The sequence below is a fragment of the Megascapheus bottae genome, chromosome 2 (genome assembly GCF_031878675.1).
Source record: "Megascapheus bottae isolate mThoBot1 chromosome 2, mThoBot2.hap1, whole genome shotgun sequence".
NCBI classification, from domain to species: Eukaryota; Metazoa; Chordata; class Mammalia; order Rodentia; family Geomyidae; genus Megascapheus; species Megascapheus bottae.
The window spans coordinates 66,687,856-66,713,844 of record NC_143510.1 but is presented as its reverse complement, the minus strand read 5'-3'; the positions used below and the strand labels follow the sequence as shown (position 1 = coordinate 66,713,844).

At 36.6% G+C, this 25,989-nt stretch overlaps 1 protein-coding gene across 1 annotated transcript in view; it reads right to left on the bottom strand.

Moving 5' to 3' along the window:
• Positions 1–25,989, bottom strand: part of Nav3 (neuron navigator 3) — a 253,484-nt gene that overhangs the window by 177,309 nt on the left and 50,186 nt on the right. The window contains exons 2-3 of the mRNA XM_090328294.1: positions 7,282–7,399; positions 6,560–6,612 (exon numbers count right to left, since the gene is read on the bottom strand). Coding sequence (XP_090184420.1) covers positions 6,560–6,612; positions 7,282–7,399 — 171 coding nt within the window. The remainder of the gene's footprint in view (positions 1–6,559; positions 6,613–7,281; positions 7,400–25,989) is intronic.

Here is a 25,989-nt window from a genome sequence, read left to right as displayed (position 1 = left end):
GTGAAACTGCTCTTTATGTTGAAGAGAGCAATTACAAATACTACATTATTGAATGTATGAGAAATAAATAATTATAACAAATAATATCTAGCAATATGAGGTAGAACAATGTTTTAGATTACTGAAACGTGTGCTGTCCTACCACTATTCCATTTTTATTACTTGTAAGAAAAAGTTTAGGAAAGGATTTAGCACTCAGACACACAGTATTAGCTATATTTTGCTATACACACACACACACACACACACACACACGCGCGCGCGCGGGCACACACACATGATTCATTTCTAACCAAAAGAAAAACTTTTCTACCATTTCTCTAAAAGCCTCCAGAATATAAACCACATCAGAAAAAGCTAATTTAATTCCACTTCTAATGGTCATAATAATTATACTACTGAAATGATACACGTGGTTGTTGTTATAAGAACATCAAAAGTACTAGTTGTACAAAACAACGCTAATACAATAAAAAATTCTTAGTTTTGCTTATACTTTTTAAAAATGTGTCTTCTTTTTTTAAGATCTCTTTATGTAGTTCAGGCTGGTCCTGAACACATATGTTATCTGTCTGTCTCTACCTCCCAGCCCTAGGATTATAGACATTCACCATGTTTCTATGTTTAGAAACAAAGCACTGTTATATTTTTAACTTGAATTTACTTCTGAAAGTTAGACTAATTTTCCTAGTGTTGTGTTTTTCTCTATAAAATCCATCTGCAAAATCTGTAAAGACAACAAACATATATATATATGAAAATGTATACACACATGTATTTTAAGTTGAAATGGTGGCAAGAAAACCATGTGTTTGCTGATTATTAGCAATCAATCTCAGCAAGTCAGAATTCTATTGGATATCAGATTTCACCTATCCTGTTTCCTCTGTGCAGAAATGAGCAGAGGCCCTGAGGATTTCTCCTGGATCATGAAATCAGAGAGAGAAGTTCAGCCACCATTGTCCTGTCAACAAAGCCTCTCAATGCCTCCAAGAAATTTCAATTACTTCTTATGAACTATACAACTAAAAAAAGCAACTTCAGAGGCAATCACACTTCAATGAAATCATCAATATTAAAGATTCCTAATTTGAATGTAAATTATCTTATACTACTAGTCTATACTCATTCTTCTCAATTTTGAGCCTCTATGAAAGTTACAAAATAATTAAGGAAACAAAAAGGTGTTAAATTTCATTTTTGTGTTTGTTTAGAAACCAGTTATATTTCTAGTGAAGCATCTGTCTTCATAGCGCTATCCCTTTGTAGTCACTCCAAAAGACAAACAGTGTAGAAAAATAGCAGGGGATCATGTGAACTAACTTATCAATATTCTACTCCTATGACTCATAGTTTTAGAATCCCATACTATTCCATTTATAAGTTTTATTAAACTTTTAAGAGCATTCTGGTAATTTATCTCTTCCCTATTTGGTTAAAAAAATCTCATCTTCTTATCTTACCTAAAACTATCCTTTAAAAGAATAGTGGTTGAGCTAATTAAAAATTTAAAGCACAGAATGTTGATAAGCTACTTGTAGAATCATATATAGCTTCAATTTTAAGATAATCATAATTACAGAAACAGATAAAGATGTCACTGAAATCCTCCAGTATTTATTCTGAAAACCACAAACCCATGGGAAATGGAATCTAATAGGGAGGGAAGGTCCAGCCTAATTTTTCATCCTTGAGGAATAAAAATATCGTAAGAGGAACACACATTTCGAAAGTCTTCACACTGGCAAGTTTTACACATTACACACACACACACACACACACACACACACACACACACTCACACATGTATGATCAAAATTAGATAAAATTTGTGGCCGAAAAGTATTTGAGCCAGGAGAGTGAAATAGAAGAAAAGGTCAGGAAAAGAACAAGGATATGCTGTGAGCTACTTTGCCAGATTCATAGCTCAGCAGTCCATTCTAATTCTTGCTTTGAAATTACTGCATAGTCAAATGTCTGAATTCCTGTGCACATTTGTAAGTATCCTTAAATATAAAGATCTATTTTTAAATTAAAGAAAAGATTCTTTCCTGAAATTTTTTCCTTTACATGTCTAACATTTTTGTCTAAGAACTATGCACTTGTGTCCCTGTATTTCAAATAAATGTTGGGGTAGGGTTTTTTTGCTATTTTTAATCTACTGGACATTCATGATATTCCTGGCATTCATAGTGTACTAATTTATTTCCTCATCTAAGCTCATCAAATACATGGCATGTGACATATATTCTGAATCCTGATACCACCCACCTAGAAATTACTTCAACAGGTGCCATCCATATTAGTAATTTCATCTTTTAGTGAAGTTAAATATAATATTCAGTAAGCTACTAAAAATTACATTCGGTTTCTCAACAAGTTTGTTACTGTTTATTAACTAAATATAAACATGACTTTGAAAACAGAATAAGAATGAATCAAAATGTCTCTATGATAGAATTGTTAAAATAACAAGTGAAGTTTGCTTTTAAGTGTATGTACTCTGGAACATTTTATTTGAAAAAGTGTTGTCACATATTTTCATATATGTATGTAGGTAATGTTATCTATAGTAAGAAAACTTTTGCATTGTATGTAATTGGTATATTTGGAGGTTTTATGTTTTTGTTTTGGGCCAGTCCTGGAACTTGAACTCAGGGCCTGGGCACCGTCCTTGAGCTTTCTCAAGGCTAGCACTCTACCACTTGAGCCATAGTACCACTTCTGGCTTTTTCTATGTATGTGGTACTGAGGACTTTGTACATGATAGGCAAGCTCGCTACCACTAGGCCATGCTCCTAGCTATGTTTGGGTTTTTGTTTTTATTATAAGGAAACTTTTAAGCAGTCACATAGAGCAAATTTATATATTCTAAATTCTAACATTGTTTCAGGGTTGATCTGAGTTTTTTCAGTTTTTCGTTAATCTACTTCAAATACATATTTACTCAAACACAAATCCTACTTCCTAACATTTAAGAAAAACAACTTCTGTTGTTTTCCAATGGTTAATCTTCTACAGGAACCTGGAAATCCCCTCCCCCACTGCTTCCCTTCTGATTTTACAGTATCATTATCTCTACTTTTCCCTCACATAATTCATCCATTCACCCTACAACCTCTTCTACATCCTCAGTTTACTTCCTCCATTTCAAACACTATCCTCAACACAGCATTTCTCTCAAGCTGTATGCTTTTGCTCATCTTTTCTTACACTGGACAGACACTTCCAGAAAAATGATTTCTGACTCACTGGATATCCCCACTTGTCATTTACTTGTTAACACACTATCACTCTGTAGATCTTCACATACAGGCCCAGGAATTTCTGCCTAAATACCAGAACCAACTTCCTCATTCCAGCATACCAAGTGGTTGCCACATTCAGTTCATCTCATTCTGCCCTGTCTCTCCAGGCCAGTGAACACATAGTAGCTTCAACTACTACATGTATCCCAAGGACTAATGTAATCCGTAACTCCCTGTCTCACTGATGGCACACACCACTCTCTTTCCTGATTCCTATACCTCAATCTGCTACATGAACATCACCCATCAGAAGAGGGTGGTTTCGGGGCCGGGAGTTTGGCCTAGTGGTAGAGTGCTCACCCAGCATGCATGAAGAACGGGTTCGATTCCTTGGTACCCCACATACATAGCAAAAAGCCAGAAGTGGTGCTGAGGCTCAAGTGGAAGAGTGCTAGCCTTGAGAAAGTCCAAGGGCAGTGCTCAAGCTCTGAGCTCAAGCCCAGGACTGGCAAAAAAAAAAAAAAAGAAAAAAAGAAGAGGGTAGTTTCTTTCACTGCTGATTTTGCACAGACCTCTAAAAGGATCTCCTTGTTATCCCTCCAACTCTAGCCTCTGTACTAGATATCATCTAACTGCTATCTTTTTTTTTGACCTTTAGAAGCATAGGTATAATTAACCCAAAGTTATCTCCCATGTGATATGCAAACACATGCACCAAATTCTCCACATTAAAATGTGAATGTATCCTCTTTATCCTCTCTACCTTTTACCCAGCCTTCTCCAGAGACAACAAACCTTATCTTCCTTACTTTATGGTTCCAAGATATTCATACATGCCAAATACTTGGAAGCCATTTCAAATCCATCTGTAATTCATTCCCCAGATCCAGCTAACTTCAACACTTAATCTAGAATCCTCAGAAAACATCTACAGCAATATTTTTCAAAATATGTATGTGAGATCATGACACAATTCAGATTTAAAAGGCTTCTAAAATCTGATTTAGAAAGAAACGTATAAATTCCCTACCTGGACCTTACATTCAAGCAACCCCTTCAAACACTTCTTGTTATATTCAAACAATAGGAATCTGCTAGGTATTTGTAGAACACAAGTGTACTACCTTCTCAGTGATTCTTGCCTGTGCAATTCTGCTACTGTTATATATAAATAAAAACTCAGCTCTTTATGTATAGTTTATTTCAACTGTCCTAATACCAGTTACCTTTCCCAGTAAATATTGGCTAGATGTGAATTACTATTTATGCGATGCTATCAAGATGCTGGAAATTTATGACAAAAAAAACCTTCTAGCGTTAACTGTTTGAATTGAATTAATAAAAGTAATCAATTTTGAAATTTCTTCAAAAGGCAATGTGTAACTAGAAAAAGTAACTAGTTTTGTCTTACTTTTCTTTAATTAACACAAAAACTAGATTTTCATTAGTAAACATGAAATGGCCAAAGGCCACAAGAGATTAGATTAAGAATATAATGTGGTTCAAAAAGAGAAAAAAAACAGCTTTATGAGCAAGGAACACGTTCATTGTTACTAAGGCAGTACCTTCTAATGTTATGCAATAACATCCTGTTTGGAGAAGATATATGAAATTTACAGTTTTAGTTGTGCTCTCCTTAATCTTTTTTTTTCTTTTTCAACTGCTTTCTTACAGTGGTTTCATAGGCTTTCCTCTGAATAAAGACAGTAGGGCTGTGCCTATTTCATATTTGATGTTCAGTCATATCAGGAAAAATGGAAGTCCTTATTATTATCATTCAAAATGCAATGTTATTCTACCACAGGTTGCAATTTGGAAAAATCATCTTTTCCTAGCATTGGTACTTTTTCAGGCCTTTTAAAAAAATCCTAATCAAAATAGGATATCAGGATAGGATACATGCCATTTTCTACAAGATATGTTGGGGGCTAAAAAAAGAAGTCACAAAGGTTAGAAGACTTCTAGAATCTACATATAGATGTTCCAATTAAATATCTAAGGACTGCATCCATAATTTGAGCTTGGGAATATACACAGATGTACATACAAATTCCAGGCAGAGTACACATAGCAGATGAGAAAGTCAAAGTTCAGAGAGGTTACGTGTTTTTCCAACACCACCCAGCTATTAATATAGTAGAGTCTAAACATATTCCCTTTTCATTTCCCATAACAAAACAATTAAACAACTGTAACTAATTCTACAAAATCCTAGTCATGACCAGAATAATTAGCTCAGGAAAGACCCTAAAAACTGAATTAGTTTTGAGAAAACCCTTCTTCTACACTGATATTTTCACAACATCCTCAGAGAATTCAATAAATATTTCAAGTGCTCATTTGAACAAATAAAGAGAAATGCTAATTAACCATGCTTTCTTTTAATTACTCTTTGATTTCAGCTTCCTGATATTATAAAAACAGGTCAGCAGGTTAGAAAATTTTCTTGAGATTGATTTCATTCTTCCAAGTCCTGACAACTACAATTCAGTGCATTCAAAAGATATCTGTGCTAAAAAGTAGTTTGGAGAAAAGTTTTACTTCGTGGATTTTAACTATCATTCATGATTATATCTGGCTGATATATGTTAGTTATGGCAATTTAAGTTTTGGGATGGCCTATAAAATTACTTCAGAGCAATTATTTTGACAATGATATTATTTCAACTGTTTACCAATCTGTACCAAACTTTAAGCTTTGCTGGTAAAGGGAAGAGCAGGCAGAGGGAAAAACACATCTCTAGCCTGGGGGCTTTCTAGAAGGGACTATGAATCATAGTTCATAACCATTCACCATATATGCAATCCTATAGCAGCATGCCTTTAGAACTATTTCTAACCTAGTTAAAGAGCCCACATGCTCCCAGGATAGTTTTTAATAAACACAGAAAATATTGCTCATATACATTTTTAAAATGCACATGATAAATTCTGTTCTGGAAAAAAAAATAACACAATTCGAAATAATGTTTACTTCCCAAAGACCAGACTCTAGAACTTTATCCAGATCATCAGAAACACACACACACACAGACACACACATACAGAGGCAAATTAAAGATCTTTAAAAACAAACAAGTCAAAAAAATAAAACAACTTTGATTATATGTCAGAGGAGTTAAGCTTCCTCAACTGTTTTGATGCTATCACACACATAATTATACCCCACAGAAATACGGTGATGCACTGAGATCGGATGGTTTCTTAAACCAGCAGAAAGGCATGCAAAAAATATCTAAAGCACTGACAAATCCAGTCACTTCTGGAAATGAGGTGAAGCAGTATATATTGAAAATAAGTATAATTCTTACCATCTGAGACTGACTTCTAGGACATCCATTGATATCTTCAACTTTTTCATTTGCTAAAGCCAAGAAAGAAAAATAAGAGGGAGAAAAGAATGACGTGCTTCAGCCATGAAATGAAACACACACACACACACACACACACACACACACACACACACACCTTTAAAATAAATGTAAAACACCAAAAAATGTAGCTGCTACATTTCCTTTACTTACCAAGTCACATACAAGAGAACATACTTGTTAGCACCCGATAATTCCATGTGCACAAGTCAAGCAAAATAAATAAATAAATAAAAAGAGTGAGAAGGAAGTTGCTGCTAATTCTTCAGCATGTGGCAAGTGACTACTGACATGAAAGCTTTTTATGAATGTCCCTGCTAGATCAGGGTACAATTACACAGAATCCCTGAGTGTAAAAGTTGCTTCAGCTAACAAAATACACACATGGAAGACACATGGTTTCACAAGGCATTCATTTCTCTGACAGTTCAGTATATGTAAAGATATGGCTCTAGCTATAGAAAAGTATGGCTCCCATTGTTCCCCTTTTTCCTTCTTCTTCAAACATCCTCACTTAAGCATGTTTGATTAAATTAGAGGAAAGCCACATTCATCCCCAAGACACAGAAAAAAAAAAATGGTACGCATCCCACTTCAGCTGTACTTTACCAAAGGAGCTGGTAGCCAAGCCTCTCCTGCTCCCTCTCAGAAGCAGGTCTTACCAATGATCTGGATGATTTCGGCTAGCAATACCCCGTCTGCAATGTCCTGTTGTAAATCCTTGATCAGCCGCTTGTGGCCTGATTTTGCTAGGTAGTGGTTGGCCCAGTCAGTGTAAATCTGTTCAACAGAAGGAGGGAAGAAGTGAGATGAGGGAGGGAAAGGGAGACAATTTAAAAATGCTCCAGACAAATGTGAGATTCAAAGGAGAGCTATTCTGGATCACATTCCAGCTTAAGAAGTCACAGCTCAAAAGGAAATAGTTGTAAAATAATTTTTAAACAGCTCTTCCCCCTACTTATCTCTTGTTTCAAAGGAGGATGATTCACTCTTTCAAAATCACAGGCTAGTCACTTCTGACAAGGCAAAACTCCCTTCCCAAATGACTACTCAGGAAACTTCTACTGTGAATCAGTTTGGATTTCTCTTTCCAATTCTTCCATCACTTTGAAAATAATCCTGATTTTTTTTAATGTAAAAGGAATCCACCTGGACTGACTTACACAAAACAGTCATAAAAGTGTGTGTTTCTCTGAGAAGATTTTATTGAATTTGTCACAGGAGAGACTATATGTGACAATACTTTGGCATTGCTTTATGAAATAATTGCCAATGCCTTCCTTCCTAGGATATTTTATTTGGGCTGTCAGCTCTCATTTAAGACTTCTAAAATGTGTTTATATTAAAGAACATAAGCAGCAAATGGAATTATAGCACACAAATTACAATATAGAATTGAGAACTATATTGCAAGCAATTTGACATGGAGAGAAGTGACTCTTTGCCAACAATTTGTGCTTTCAAGAAAAATAGCACGCCATTAAAAACAGGAACAAAATTAAATGTTGCTACTTCTTATGGGATAATGCGATCCCATATAATATAAAAATAAAAGAAATAAGCATGAGGGATATAACTCAATGTTATGCCTAGAAAAACCAAATTTATTACAAGACAGACTATGTGATGTAACAGGAAAAATGAAAAATGTGGAATGAAAAATAGGGAGGGAAATGAATAATAAATACTCATATATCAAATGTTATTAGAAGCACTAGTATTAGAAATGAGAACATTAACAGAAATTGCATCTGAGATGTGCAGGAAAAAGCTTTCCCTGCAAAAAGTATGACATGGAAGAGCAAAATACATAGAATACAGAACATAGCCATAAAATAAGTGATTGAGGCAACATGCTTATAATAGAGATACACAAAGTTCAGAAAATAAGCTCTATCCCTTACTTGTGAGCACTGAATGTCAGGTCTGTAATCCTAGCTACTTTGGAAATCAAGGTCTAAGGACAATGATTTGAAGCCAGCCTAGGTAGAAATATCCCTGTGAGACTCCAATTTAACACTCAAAAAACTGGAAATGGTCCTATGGCTCAAGTGGTCGAGTGCTAGCCTGGAGCAAAAAGAGCTCAGGGACAGCACCCAGGCCCAGAGTTCAAGCTCATAACAACAGCAATGAACAAAAATCGAGAGTATAGAGGATAAAATGTGAGAGAATCTCCACAACTTATATCAACCACCTACTCACTTTGCACTTGCACACACACACACACACACACACACACACACACACACGAACATACTCAGGTGGCATTCTCAAATTTTGCATAACATTCTTCAGTATCAACTTTTTGTCTAATACTTTAACAGCACTTCTAAAGCCATCTGATCTGTTTCTCTCAGTATTTTTGATATAACATGCACAAAAAATAATCTTGTCCTCAAAGAATATTTAACTTGGTAAGAATATGCTTTCATTATACCTCAAATTGTAAGAGACAACAATGTACATGCATGCTTAGAATTTACAGGGACAAAATCTGTAAGATTACATAGATTTAAGAAGTGAATCCCAAGTACAGACAATCCAAAATTAAAATATATCAGGTGAGCACATTTATTTTAGAAAATAAAAATGACATCTAATGTATATCTAGAGATCACATTGCCTGCAAAATAAGACTAATTGGAGGATTCAGTTTTGCCATCAAAATCTTCACAATGGAAAACTATTTTCTTTCCTCCCCTCTCCTTCTTTCTTCCGCTTTCTACACTTCTTTCTCTTTCCTTAGGCTTTTCTCAAAGCTAGTGCTCTACCACTTGAATCACAGCACCATTTCTGGTTTTTCTATGTATATGGTACTGAGGAATCAAATCCAAGTCTTCGTGCATGCTAGGCAAGCACTCTACCACTAGGCCAAACTCCCGACCCCTGTTTATCATTTTTAATTGTTATATTAAGGATAGTGCTAGATCTAAAATCTATGGGGACAATAATTGAACACTTATTTACTCTCAGGGCTACCAGTCCTCATCTTTACAGTGGAAATAATATTGTTCCATCTCAGTATGATTACTGTGAGGACCAAACTGATTTACACACTTTGGAACATAACCTTTCACTTAGTATTTATTCAAATGTTCAATATTACTATTTCAGTCTAAAATGCATTTATTACTTACAATGAGATTACTACATTTCTACTAAATCATTACTCCTGTCAATTCCTTAAATCTTGGTTATCTGGGAGGCTAAATGATGAAGGAAAACAACCACAAGTTAAACTGTTAGATTAGTTGTATATCTTTACAAGATTTGTTTTGAAGTGCTCACTTCTCATTTTTTTTCACTTCTCATTTTAAATAGATGAGTGTAATAAAAGCATATACAACCCAATTCTGTTTTTTATTAAAGAATTTATTAACATTGATTTTTACATCATATTTCAAGTGTCATGTTTAACAAACAAGTATTCAAGAAGGGAATCTCTATATCCAATCACTGGCATATACTGATTCTGGTTTTTTTAAATTAAATCTGTCTTAGCCAAACATCAGAGGAAGCATTACTCTGGCTCTCAAAAACCTTGGGTTTTGGTGATTTTCTTCATTACTGCTGACATAACACACTCCTTTTGTTTATCAAAGCAAATGGCTCCTACATCCTTGACCATTACCTATTTTAGTATTTGATTGACATATGATGGTAATGTATGGGCTGGGAGTTTGGTCTAGTGGTTAAAGTGCTTGCTTAGCATGCATGAAGACCCGGGTTCGATTCCTCGGTACCACATACATAGAAAAAGCCTGAAGTGGTGCTGAGGCTCAAGTGGTAGAGCTCTAACTTTGAGAAAGTCCAAGGACAGTGCTCAGGCCCTGAGCTCAAGCCCATGACTGGCAAAAAAAAAAAATGATAATGTAACAGCCAGTTATATACAGTGAATTATGACTACCTTTTTTATTCTATACCTTACACTAATGTAGACAAGTTTCACTGGGATGCAATGTTTTTAAACAGTCAATGGAACAGAATAAAGGAAAGGCTGGCAACATAAGATTTTACTTAAATAAAAAAATACTACTCAGTAGCTTCATTTGAATATATTATAAATGCAATCTGATTTCTTTTTAGTGCCAGTACCTAGGCTAGAACTCTGGGCCTGAGCACTGTCCTTGGGTTTTCTTAAGGCGCGAGCCCTACCACTTGAGTCACAGCACAACTTTTGGTTTTTCAAATGTATGTGGTACAGAGGAATCGAACCTGAGCCTTTGTTTATGCTAGGCAAGCACTCTACTACTAGGCCAAACTCCTGGTCCCCGAATTTTTTTTAAATTGGGTATGCTGGCTTTGACAATATACTTATTTATAACATGTTTCTAGATTTCCAACAATCCAACAGTACTGTTCCAAAACTGAAAGCATTGTTCCCTAGGATATTTTGGGATTTGCCAAGGAATATAAAGCTCTTCTATCACAGACAAAATCATAGAAAAAAAGCAAGCATACTTTTAAAATTTTTATCTTCATTGTAAAAGTGACAAATGATAAGTACATACACTTATGGGGTATTAAATGACATGAAGATCAATGAGTAAGTATCATGTGAAAATAAAGCTACTTGAATATCAAATATTTCAAATGTTCATACTTTTTAGAAAGCACCTTTAAAATCTACTAAGCTATTCGCAAACATAATGTTCATTAACTGTTCTTACCAAGCTGTGTGTTGAATCATGAAAACACTGACTTTTTCCTCTGCTACTGAAGCTTTGGGCCTCTGGACCATCACAACCCAGGTATTTAAAGCCTCTCCAAGTGATAACTATCATTCTTATCTCTGTTTCTGCAGTTCAGATACCACAGATAGGTGGGAACAGGCAATATTTGTCTTGCTGTGCCTGGCTTATTTCACCTGGCATGGTGTTTTCCAGTTCATATTTGTTACTGTAAATAACATAGTTATTTCCCATTTTAAGGACCATGTATGTGTATACACATACATGATTGTGTATGTGTATACAATGTGATAGCCAATCTATTGGTCAAACAGTTTTCCCTCAGTTGTGAGGCTTAAACTTTGGGCCTGAGCACTGTCCAGGAGCTCTTTAAGTACAGAATAGCATTCTATCACTAGAGCTACAGAGCCACTTCCAGTTTTCTGGTGATTAATTGGAGATAAGAGTCTCACTGACTTTTGTGCTTGGGCTGGTTTTGAACCTAAGTCCTCAGATTTCAACTACTCAGGAGGCTGAGATCTGAGGATCTTAGGTACTGGGTACTACTAAGCCCAGAGACTCTTATCTCCAATTAATCATTAGAAAATGGAAAGTGGGGCTGTGGCTCAAGGGTAGAGTGATAGCCTTGAGCTGAAGAGCTCAGGGACAGCGCCCAGGCCCAGAGTTCAAGCCCCTGTGACCAAAAATAAATAAATAAATAAATAAAGCTCCATCTTTGGTTTTCTGAAAGACCTATGTACTACTCACTATGATTGTGTTGTTTCTATCAACTATATATAGATATATATATATGTATATGTATATTTGTAAAGAAATTACGATAACTCCAGTCACACAGGCACTCAACAGGCAGTAATGGTACTAAAAGCCATGAATAAGTTATGTCACCCAGACTGCCACAGAAATAGTCATGCTTATTTGCCTTCACCAATCTATTGCCTCAAGGGAAAAAAAATATGCATTTGAAGCAAACTATGGGCTAGGGGGCGTGGCCTAGTGGTAGAGTGCTTGTCCCGGATGTATGAAGCCCTGGGTTTGATTCCTCCATATCACAAAGACAGAAAACACAGGAAGTGGTGCTATGGCTCATGAGTTGTAGCCTTGCTAAAGCCCAGTGCTCAGTCCTTGAGTTCAAGGCCCAAGATTGACCAAAAAGAACAAAGAGAAAGAGAAAGAGAGGAAGGGGGAGAACTTGGAGGGCGGGCTAGAAGAGCTTGAACTCAGAACCTCATGTTCTTGCTTGGCTTCACTTCCAACTTTTTTGTTGATTAATTGGAAATAAAATCTCTCACAATTGATCAGCCTTAACTGGCTTCAAATTGCACCCCTCAGATCTTAGTCTCTGTAATAAATAAGGGCACAGGCAACCAGCACCCAGCCAAAACTTTGTAACTTGGAAATTGGCATTTTTTCACCTCCACACACATACACAAAAGTATTTTCATTAGAAACATATTAATTTTATGATGTAAAAATTCAAGTTAAAGCTGGGCACCTGCGGCTCATGAGGCTGACATATGTGGATCATGATTTGAAGCCAGACAGGGCAGGAATACAAGACTTTTATTTCTAATTACAAACCAGAAAATCAAACTGGGCATGGTGGGCTTATGCCTGTAATCCTACCTATTCAGGAGGCTGAGATCTAAGAATCAAGGTTCAAAGCCAACCTGGGCAAAAAAGGACCTGAGAATTTTATCTCCAGTTAACCTCTAGAAAATGGGAAGTGAGGCTTGGCCCAAGGGTAGGGTGGTAGCCTTGAGCTGAAGAGCTCGGGGATAATACCCAGGCCTAGGCGTTGGAAGGTAGCCTTGAACTAAAGAGCTCAGGAACAGTGCCCAGGCTGAGTTCAAGCCCCATGACCACACACACACACACACGCAAAAAAAAAAAAGAACCCGAAAATCCACAAGTGGATTTTGGTACAGTCCTAGTATTGATCACAAAAGCTCAAGGACAGCAACCAGGCCCCTGGGTTTAAGTTGTAAGGTTAGCAAGCACAGATACACACAAATGCAAGTTAGAAAAGGAAGGTTGAAAATCAATATGGGCTTAAGATAGCCTGAGAAATTTATCACAAAATATACCTTCAGTTACTGATACAGAACTAATGTTAATGGCAGATCTATGGAGTTCAATCTCTTTGAAGATTATTATGGTTTGGACACTGTTTAACTACAGTAGTTCATATGTTGGAAGTTTGGCTCTCAATTATGGCCATGTAGAATTATATAACATTGAAGAGATAAGACCTGGTAGAAAGATGGCAAGTCACTGGGACAATATCATTGGAAAGTATTAATACAGTTTACCTTGATCCCCTTGAATCAGTACTAAAAGGGTGTTGTAAATGGAAAAGAATAACCACTTCCTAGCCTCTTCTATTATCTATATATTTCCCCCATATGATACCATTATTCTGCCAGCCACTATGTTTATGCAGTCAAGATTATCAGTCAAGTATGGGTGTCACTGGTGTTTGATTCCATGATGTTTGATTTATAACCACCAATCTATGAGCTTTCTTTACTAATCTCATCTATCTATCTATCTATCTATCTATCTATCTATCTATCTATCTATCTGATAGGCTGGTGGTTGAAGCAGAGCTTAACCTTAAATCTAAATAGAACCTATTTTCTGGCAATTCAATATAACAACTAAAAACAGTTGACACATAGGCCTTATAGAATTAATTTTCCAAGTAATAAAACTATGCATGGATTCTATTAAAAGCTTTTAGAAAAATTTATATTTATGCAATAATTTCTCCAAAAGAAATAGATTTATATAACTCATATATTTAGCAGTTTTTACAAAAAAGCTAATGCTGTTTGTGAAGATATTGTTCCTTCAATTTCTAGTTGACATTAGCTTGAAAGTGATTCCTTTTTATTTTGACATTTGTAATACAGTATCTACTCATGGCCATCCACACAAATATCTTCCAAAGAGCTGTTATCAGGCTTACATTTGATAGAGGCAGGAGATATAATTTACATTATGAGATTCTCTATAATAAAGGTGATGAAATCACTTTTATGAAATCAAAATGGACACAGATTAGAAGCAAGTATAAAACAGAGAATGCCAGGAAATGATAATTGTTTGGCTAATCTGGAATATAAATACTGTAAGCATCAGAAAAATAATATATAGATATATGCACAGGAATACCAAGATAAGCTTCAAGTGCAAAAAGGTAAAATTTGAAATCATTATAGCTAAACCTTTTAAACTAAAAGACTAGAAGACGAAGTTGAGAACATTTATTAGAAAGTACTTTTTTTTATTTTTGTAGGTCATGGGCTTGAACTCCACCTGGGTGTTGTCCCTGAGCTCTTCAGCTCAAGGCTACCTCCCTACCCTTGAGCCAAGCCCCACTTCCAGTTTTCTAGAGGTTAATTGGAGATAAGAGTCTCAGGTTCTTTTGTGCCCAGGCTGGCTTTGAACCTTGATTCTCAGATCTCAGCCTCCTCAGTAGCTAGGATTATAAAAACAAAACAAAAACAAAAGGCTGAGGCCACATGTGGCAGATACACCTGTAAGCATACCTACTCAAGAATTGGAAGAAGCATGGGGCTTATGGACAGTCCTGGAAATGTTAGTGAGTTTCTGTATCAATCAATAAAGCTGGATGTGCTGATATACCTCTGTGATACATCTAAACAGTGGGTGTAAAGAGGCCTGTTGCAGTCTAGGATGGCCTGATCAAAAGTATAAGACTTTATTTAAAAAATAAAGCAAATTGGGCTACCACCCTGGTTCAAGTAGTAGAGTTCATGCATTACAAATGGAAATATGAGTTCAAACCTCAATACTGACCAAAAAAAAAAGCTAATTTAGATATATAAATATCACCTTCCATCAAGAGTTCATTTCTCACAAGAAAACAATACCCGGGCAGATTGCTAAATTGACTTTGACCATAAACCCCAAGAAAATAAATAACATGAGCATTAGCAATCTCAACTCTCACCCACTTTCCCTACCGGAGGGATCCTTTCTTGGTATACCAATACCATATGTTCCTTATCTCCAGTCAAGGATTATATCACAATTGAAATGATGTTGCTTTTTTTTTTTTAACTTAGAACTGCATTTATCTTTTTAAATCTGTAGCCACAATTCATCAGCTTGGAATCTACTGAAGTCTCTGTTTTAACTTCAGTGATATGACATTCTTAGATGAACAGAAATAGATAGAAATGTAACCTGATAGGAAAAGAAGGGATAGGGTTTAACTGTGCTGGTTTTAGCACAGTCTGAATTTTTTTTTCATAGTTTCTTTATAGGGAAAATAACTGAGGGCAGACACAAGCTGTGCTTGGTGTTGTGGCTACAGCAGAGAGCATGAGGCCCACACTTTGTCGGTGAAAGAGTAACAGAGAAAAGAAGGGGTGGAGGAATGGATTAGGAATTTTTGAAAACCTCCTAGGTATCATTTGCAACAATGACTGACTAGAATTTTCCCATCCTGTTTATCCAACTATATTCTTTGTCGACATTTCGTCTTTCCCAACAATTCACTGGAAGCATTATATGCTGTGGTGAAAGCCTTCTTGCCATTTCAAATGTACTAAACACAATGGCACGCAAGTCAGCATTTCCTGCACTAAGTTCCAATGTTCTAATTATGCTGGTCAATTCCATCGTGCATGTGGACAATCAACCTTACCGACCCACAGAGATCATATTTATAATGAAGAACCAGCTGCTGCTTTGTCATGAAGTCATGATGAACAGCCTTCCTCCTACAAAGAATGTAATTTATAATTTTTGGAGAAAAAAAATAAAAGAGAAGTGAAATGTTACAGTTACAGAGCCCAAATTCTGGTTGCAATTTAAACTGTATTTCACTTCACTGCCATTGCATTTCCTCTGGTAGAAGCAGCATGAAATGGACGAGAACAGGCTACACAGCATTCTTTCTCCACCATGTAGTGCAGGCTAATCACAGTGGTGTGACTCAAGTGCTGTTAAGACATTTCACAGAGCTGAAGTCATTCAATTCTAGGAGAAAGCTCCCTAACAAGGCCTCACTAGTGCACTTTCCAGAAGAGGGTCCTGAGATAAAGGTGTTATGTTTTTCCCAAAGTCACATCAGCAAGGGTGGTACACAAACAACACTTTATGGTTCAAACTTACCACTCCAATGCATCCGAAAGGAAATAGTCTCTTTACGAAGTTAGCTTACATCGTCTTCCCCATGGCCTCCTGTGATTACTCTTGCTCCATTTGACCTCTGTTCCCAAATAGGAGCAAAAGCCTTTCTCGTTTTTCACTTGACTGATTTTGGGCACTTACAGAGAAGTCTGTGTGAAATACTGTGCGTGCGTGCGTGTGTGTGTGTGTGTGTGTGTGTGTGTGTTGATTGTTGATCTTGGGACTTAAAAGTCAAGGCCCTGGCACTGTCCCTGAGCTTGTTATCTCGAGAACAGCACTCCACCACTGGACTGGCTTGGAATTACACTTTATATTAGATCTCTCTTATTGGAGGAGTCAATAAATAATGGCGCCCAGGGGTATTGCACCATAACAGTTTGCAAATGGGTGATGATGCAGATGACCACGTGAGCTCAAATCTGCCTAATAAATGGTAGCAAAAAGTATTTTAAAAATAGTTTAAAAATGTGTGAGGAAACAAAGTGAGAACACGAAACTTTTTTTCATCTTCTTTTTGTCTTCTGCTACTAAACTGAACAGAGTAAAGGAAGTAAGTGTAAGATAAAATTAGTAAACTATCCTCCAATAACCAGATGACATGCCAAAAGATGTAAGTGGAAATGCTAGTAGAATGCAAGAGCATACATATATTTAAGTCAGAGCTTCTGGGCCTGAATATTATTTCTTACATTTTAACAACTAACAGTGTCAAGTTGAAAGACAGTAATATTTAGCCGAGGAAGTGTGGCCCTGGATCACATCATCTGATCCATCTCTGAATGTGTTATAGAAGCATAATTATCTGGCTCCATACAGATACACTAATTAAGAAGAATGGTGTCAGCAAACTGAATTTTAGGAAGCCTCGGTGTGTGCTTCTGTTTAGATACCAGTAGCCTGAACAAATAATATTCACTAGTTGAGATCCAACTTTAATACAATAAACTGTTTTTCAATAATAAAAAGGGGATGGCATTTCAGTGTAAGTTCACATTAACAAAGACTATGGATTATATAATAGTTTTCCTATCCCTAAGATAACATCATCTTGACTTGATCTTTGTGAACCATTCATTTCTATATCTAAAGTCCTCTAAATTGTTAGTGATACAGGTAGCTGTCCACACCTCAAAATTTTATTGTCTGTTTTCAATGAGTTTGAAATTAATGGAAAAACCTTTTTTTCCCTCCTGAGTTTATTGGTGCCTATTTTTCTTTCAGCTGAAAGTATTAAAGAACGCTACAAATGTATTTTCCAAATAAGCAAATCTGCAACTGTTTTTTGAAATTCAGTGGAAGATTTAATTCACAAACATTATATACTCTGGATTGACATTATAGCTTGTATATATATTTACTAACAGTTGTTGGGTCTTTTTGTTGTTGTTTTCCATTTTGTTTTAATGTAACACAGTATTCTGGGAAATGTAGTTCCTACTTTTATATTCCAACCTTTCAAAGCACTGGCAATTAAAATTCCATTACAAATCTTTGTTTGTTTGTTTGTTTGTTTTTGCCAGTCCTGGGCTTGAGCTCAGGGCTTGAGCATTGTCCTTGGACTTTCTCAAGGCTAGAGCTCTACCACTTGAGCCTCAGCACCACTTCTGGCTTTTTTCTATGTATGTGGTACCAAGGAATCGAACCCAGGTCTTTGTGCATGCTAGGCAAGCACTTTAACCATTAGGCCAAACTCCCGGCCCTCCATTACAAATCTTAATTCAATGTTTGAGATAGTAATGTTCAATGAAATTATGGTCTGTTTTACTCAATTAGATAAAAAAAATCTATGGAAGAAGGAAAACATGTATATTCTTGGGTGAAAATAATCACTGCATAAAAATAAGGAAACATGTAAACTTTACTCAAAGTTTATTTTACTGGATTCTGTGGCTGTGTATAGGTAGAACAAGTTACATTTGAAAAAATAAATTCCACTCATAATTTAATCAAAAAAAGGGTTTTTTTTCAAAAGTTTTTGAAATATGTGCTCTTTTACCCTGTTCTAAGCAAAGCAAGACAATTTGGGAGCTCCTGATCCCAACTAGAACACATTCTATTTTCACAAATACTTGACATTTAAAAATCTACAATAAAGCGATATATGTTCATTAATAAGACACAGTGAGGGCTGTCATATAGTTTTCTATTTACAATAGGTACCTTAATGGCTTCGATTTTTTAATTGTATGTTATTGTAGGGATAATGTGTAGAGGGATTAAAGTTACATTCATCAGGTAATGGGTACCTTACTTCTCGAACCTTGATACCCCTTCTCATGTTTTGTCCCCCTTTCGATCCCTTCACTCCCCTCCCAATAGTCTTGTTTTCCCCTTTCCTTCCCCGTTTCAAATAAATAAACGTATATACAATATACCAGGTAATAAAGTCAGATACAGTAACCACATGAGATTAACCATAAGTGGAAAAAAGAGAAAAGAATTTTAAGTCCAATTAAACACAATTGTATGTCAGCTTCCAGATTATAGTCTCTCCAGTGGCATGCGATAGCTCTAAATCACCACAGGGTGGCGCTAAATGCATGTAACTGCCTTTACGGCAATCAGAAAACACTGGCTGCTGTTCTGCAGCTTTACACTGCACAGCAACTCTTCAATGGTAAAGAAACTGGATAAACACAAACGAGAATCAAAACTTCACAAGTCATCACACCAATGGCCACCTTCAAAGCCTCCAATTCATCCTGAAATCCTTTCCTTTTAAGCATGCCACAACAACTAGATGACAAAGAACTGCATGTGAATCCCTTACAGAGTCAGGTAAAGGAAAACATAAAATAAAAAATACAGCTAATAAAGCACCTGGAGAAGGACATCTCACGCTATAATTCCATGTTGTGTTTCTATACAAATATAGGGTAATACATAGATTCTGTTGATATTGTCCCATTTGTAAAGAAATGCAAAGACTTGGGGAAAAATTATGTTAAGGAAGGTAAGTCAGGCCCAGAGAGACAAAGGATACATGTAGAAGCTAGATGTAGCTTATAAACATACAAGTAAATACAATGGGCAATATGCAAGTGTATACAGATTCAAGGAGACCTCAAATGGAATAATTCCTTACAAAGCCAAAATCAAAGTTCAGCAAAAATAAAATACCAGGAAGCAGGTAGGTACTCAAAAGGGGTAGAGTGAGGTCAAGGTAAAAGGGGTAGAGAGTGAGGTGTATTTGAGTGCTGGGGGGGGGGGTTATAGTCAATAATGCAATGTGCATCCTGCAAATTAAGAAGAGTGAGGGAAGGGGTGGAGAAGGGGAGGGAAGGGTGAGAATTTTGAAAGGGGGGACACTGATTAAATATATTGCATTCATAAACTGTTTTGTTAAATGGCAACTCCCTTGTGTACCTATCTGATGATAATAATAGAAAGAAAAAAAAGTCTAACTCAGCCAATATTTTGAGTTCAGTCCTTTACGGTATCATCCCGTGATGGAAATCATTCCACAAAGACGAATGGGAGACACAGTCTACAATATTGTTCAACGCAGAAAGCACACAGAGCAAACGTTCTCACAGGGCGGGAAGGCTGATCTGCAGTAATGTATCGTCTTCTCTCCAATCCCTTGCCCTTTTGTACTGCTTCTTCACGATCCCGCCTATGAAAGTAAACTTTCTGAAAGGTTTCCGAAGTGGAAAGTATGGAGTATGGAGTCAGAAATGCTGGGCTCCTTTCCCAGTCCCACCACTTAGGACTTGGTCTTGATTTTCCTCTGCTTTCAGGCAGGGATCATATCCTTATCTTCCCTGCCTATCTCACAGGACCACTGTGCAGATTTGCTGTAATAGAAAACATCTGCAGGAGGAAAGTGTGTCCTGGGAGAAAAGACATCCTATCATCGTTGGTGGAACGCGATAGCTATGAATGATATGGCAGAACAGAGTACCAATAACATCTAGAAATTGATTCAAAAATATTTCAAAATTATCTCCTACATAAATATCAAGATTACTTTTTTTTAATTACATTAATCTGGCACACTCACTAATTTATTCCACAGGAAATACTTAACCTTGGATTTCTTTTCTGCCTATATCTACTGCGTTGATACCTAATATCTTCCAAGGGATAATAAACGTCAACAACACATTTTGAAGATATATGATTAGACAAGTTCTTGGCATCACATATATTTCCAAAGTACCTGAGGAATGAAATCCTCCAATTACTACCCCTTCTCAGAGAGCCAATCACATTTTGAATGATATTTGTAAAATGTGTCTTTCTTCTTCCCTAGCAATGGTCCCTAGCGAATACTTCTAGTACAGGCCCTTTAATTCCAGCACAACTCTCTTTGCATTTAGATAGAGAAACACAGACTAGCTCTGCTGATGCTATGCGCTGAGAACATCTGCACCTCTTTCCAGACTCCACAGCCTGTAGTCTATCTATATGGCACACAAGTGAAGTAAAAGATTACAGTCAGGTGGGACAAGGAAGTCACATTATGAAAATGCTTGCTTTTTTAAGCAACAAAACATCTCAAATCCGAACTCCATAATCTACTACCAAGATAAGAAATACCTAGAACTGTGTCTACTACGGAGAGACAATGAAATGCAGAAGTTTCTTACAGTAGCTGGCGTAAATTTAAATGATGACAGTTTTCCTGTAACAGAATACCCTTCGCTGAATTCACAAGGCTTCAATCCAGAAAGCACACGAATCCTACTGAGGGTTTTGGTCCATTCCCAGCTTCCCTATTGCCTTTGCATCACTGTCTTTCCTGTGCCCATAGTTCTTGTTGAGGCTCATCATTTCTATCATTTCTGGGGACCTCTAATTCACTCGAAAGCAGTTTTGATCATTTGGGCTGGGTTCTTTATCATGAGAAGACTGTCTTCTTTTGCCTTTCTGAACTTGCAGTTTCTTTCAATTTACTACTCCTACTCCAGGGCTTAGGACGTGGCAGAGGTGGATCAAATCACTACTTCTAAGACCCAGCAAACTTGAAGTAACCTTTTCTCCTAAACAACAAAAATGCAGGACTAAGTCACAGTGGGTCTGTGCATGTGCTGTTGTTTTTGAGTAAAGAGAGATATATCTAAATTATCTACCTAGTTCTGCATTAATATCTGCAAATGGGTTATCTCACTGGCAGCAGTACTTGCTTTAAGGGAATATTAGAAGATATTAGATTTATAATCATACTCTGTGGCCCTATGGAAGATATCATATAGGCCTAAGCTAACTTTTGTGGAAAACCATCACTGATTATCTTATTTGCATACCAAGGTGTTTCGATATTTCAGTAAACACATTTTTTAAAATCACAAAAGCATCAGATTTTAAATCCACTGCTTCCTATCTTCGATTACTACCTTTCTACTGGTTTAGCTCTAACTTGTGTGTGTGAGTGTGTGTGTATGTGGTGTGTGTGTGCATGTGCATTCACATGAACCAAAACTGCAGGGGTTTGTTCATGGCCTCGTGCAGTGTCTCATACCTCAGAGACTTGGGAAGTGAAGATCAATTGAATTTGTAATAAAAACTCCTGTGAGACCCAATCTCAACTCACAATGCTGAACATGGTGACACATACCTATCATTACAGATATGAAAGTATCAATAGAAGAATCACTTGAGCCACAGCACTGCTTCCAGCTTTTTCTGTGTATGTGGTACCAAGAAATCGAATCAAGTCTTCATGCATGCTAGGCAAATACTCTACCAATAGGTCAAATTCCTGGTCCTTTTTCATTCTTTATTTGTGTAATAGTGTGGTGATAATTTCTACTAGCAATACTATGTGAATATCGGGACTAAGATAGGAAGAACTATATTCATTCAATCCAGATATTATCAAGTAATCATCACAAATAGAAATTATGATATTTTGTGGAAAAATGAAAAACAAATGTGATATGAAAACAGAACAGAAAGCAACCTTGAGGCATATTTATAAAACTAGTCTGGCAGCACATACAAAATTTTATTCATAAGAATATTGTGATTATTGAATTTTATTTAGGATCAAAATTGTAACATTACACTTCTTTTTCTTTGTCAGTTGGGGGGCTTGAACTGTGGGACTGGGTGCTTTTCCTGGCCTCTTCAGCTCAAGGCTACCACCCTACCCCTGGAGGCTGTTTTCTAATTAGTAATTAGAGACAAGAGTCTCATGGACTTTAGTGCCCGGGCTGGCTTTGAACTACAATCCTCAGATCTCAGCCTCCTGAGTAGCTAGGATTGCAGGTGTGAGCTACTGTGCCCAGTAAAACATTAGACTTCTTATAGAATGAGAATCTAATTTAAAATATTACCTTTTATTTGCAGAACATGAGTGAAAGTGGATGAAAAGCATCATTAGCCATGTAGGGGGAAAAAAAGCCAAAATGCACAATGGTACTACACACTCAGATCTAATCTGGTACTCCTCATCTATTGTACCCACACAGAAAGAACCACAGCTCCTGACTGATAGGAAGTTCAGGGTGACAGGAAAGGGCCCATGTGTGCTTGAATGCAGTCTGTGCTGGACAAGGGAGGAGGGAGAAGCAAAGCTGGCACAGCACCCTGGAAGGTCAAGACATTATGCATTGGTTGGGTTAGCTCCAAGAGATAGAATAAAGCCTTTGTAGGACAGTAACACCACATGGGCAGATGGGAACTGGAAACGTCAATAAACACTACAAACAAGGTGCTTTCCCACTGTCAAGTCAAAGAGCCAAGAAGAAGGATGAAATAAAAGATCAAGACCAGATCAGAACCAGGATGTTCACAGGTGCCTGAGTGAACAGAAGAGCAATTCAAACAGCGAAGGCTAGTTCCGGCCTCCAAAAGGGTTTATATCGTAATAAAGGAATGTCTAGATCGTGGTTAAGGTGTTTAAATAGAGAGGCAGGAAATAGCTAGGGTGCCATCTTGTGGGAAAACGTGGTTAGAATTGATGGCTGTGGCACTCAGCAGTGTTCACAGGTAGTCTGATACAATTAACCAAGAGCAATTACACTATAAATTTGCTGACACAAAATTCTGGGGTTTTTTTCCTATTTTTTTTATTAGCAGGGTGATGTATACAGGGGTTACAGTTACATTTGTAAGGTTGTGAGTATATTACTTCTTGAACATTTCTGCCCCTTCTCAAGTCTCTTTCCCTCCCATAACACCTCTCAAAAGTTCATTTACAACATATTATCATGTGAATATGGGCTTTATGTTGGCTCTCCCTTTGTTCTTTGTCTTATCATCTTGTTTTTCCCCTTCTTTTCCCTAATTTAAATAAACAAAAGAACATGTATACAATACAATACATGAAGTACCAAAGTCAGATACATTGACAACAGGGAACAAACCATAAGAGAAAAAGCAAAAAAAAGAGGAAAGAAATAACTTCACATAGTACATGTTCTTAATGTTATGGTTAATCTCATTCTATATCCATTTATTTGTTTATTTAAAGTAGAGAAGAGAAAGGGGAAAACAAGATGATTGGGAGGGAGTCAAGAGAGGGAAAGGGGGAAAAACATGAGAAGAGGTATTTATGGTCCAAAAGTAATACATCTATTACCTGACGAATGTAACTGTAACCCCTCCATGCATTACCCCAACAATAGAATACAATTCAACACACACACACACACACACACACACACACACACACACACACACACACCTCTTGTTTCAATATCCTGAAGTTCTTTTCACTTAGCATCACCCTATATGGCCATATGCACATAGATTTTGAACTACTGTGATCCTCTACTAGGAAACTCCTAGACATATACTGATTCTTACAATTGAGGGAAACCATGGAGGCTATGTTTCTCTGGGTCTGGATTATTTCACTTAATATGACTTTTTTCCAGGTCTTTCCATTTCTTTATGAATAGGGCAATGTCATTCTTTCTGATGGGAGCATAAAATTTCATTGTGTATAAATACCCCATTTTCTTAATTCATTTGTCTACTGAGGGGCATCTAGGTTGGTCCCATATCTTAGCTATGGTAAACAAAAAATAAAAGAAAGAAAGAAAAACTGTAATGAACATAATTGTGCTGGTAGCTTTAGTATGTCCTTGCTGACACAAAAATCTAATGTGGAACTTTGAACTAATTTGCCCAGTTGCTGCTAAATCATAAAAGCATGTTATCCCAGAATGCCATTTTTTTCTTACATGCTGGTCAGTCTGCAGATATCATTCCTTTTGTCCTACAAGATGCACATGGGTTGAAAAACACAGCCTGCGATCAGACCCCACACCCCAAACTAGCCAAGTTTTTGGCCTTATACTGCCTTGCATGAAAAATGCAATGAGAATGTACTTAATTTTTTCTACAGCCTAGGTCACAGGAGGTTTCTCCTCGTCAAGCTCCTCTTAAATTGACTGAAAGAGATGGCTCATGACAACACTAATACCATATACTATGTTCCAATATTTTCTACTGAGGTCTTTGTTGGATGTATTTTCACAAACAAGTCATTAAAATTACCCTCTGTTCTACCAGCTTCTTGTCTTTTCTACCTCCAATCATAGCCTGTTTGTTATCTCCGAACTTTCTAAACACCTCCAGGTGGCTGATACGGCCGCTTATGAATAATCAGAATTGTGTCTTAAGACCAATAATTATGACATTACCTAATCAGTAGCTGCTGATAGTTCATTAACACCATACATTAGGTTCATCTGGTGAATACTGCTTAAAATGTGGAGTTCTAACTCTGCCATATCTACAAGGTCTTTGAAATATAAGTGATTTGGCTCTCATAAACATCATGGATTGTTCACTTCAAATTCTAATCACATTCCCCCACAAGGACAAAAGCCCAATAGACAATCATAGCTTAATTAGGTTTTCAATGAAGTTGAATCAACAGTGGCTCTTTGAGAGACAGGATTCTGTTGATTTGATCCAACATAAAGTATGTCTAACTGACATGGAGAACAGTGTACACACAGTCTGTCTCAAAGAAAACATGTCTATGAAAACATGTCTATGGTTGCTGAATTATTATGATCTATTTTGCCTTTTCTGAAAAATATAAAGATATCCTTTAGTAGCTGCTAGGTAACATTCAAGTTTAAGAAGGAAGCTAAGTAAGACAGAAATGTGTTTTTTACTATATATTTTGTTAAAACAATGTAATGAAAGTCCACAAATATATGACAACAGTTGTACTTTATATCTTATTATCCTGGTGTCCACCAATACAGAGTTGCAATAGTACATTGTATTTCCAGAAGTGAAATGGATTGTCCAACTTTATATCCTAGCAGTTACAGTCAATACCTGTGGGTCTTCTGATGAGGAAGTTCTACATAGACTAACTTATGTTTGCTTGCTTTAGTTGATATGATCAATATTTCAATCGCATTAGTTTTAAGGCACTATTTATCAGGAATAGTTTAACATGTAAATTTTATTGTTATTGTAAAGGTGATGTACAAGGGGTGTTACAGTTACATAAGTCAGATAATGAGTACATTTCTTTTTGAATAATGTCACCTCTTTGTTCACTCTCTCTCACTTTTTTCCCTCCACTCCCAACAGATA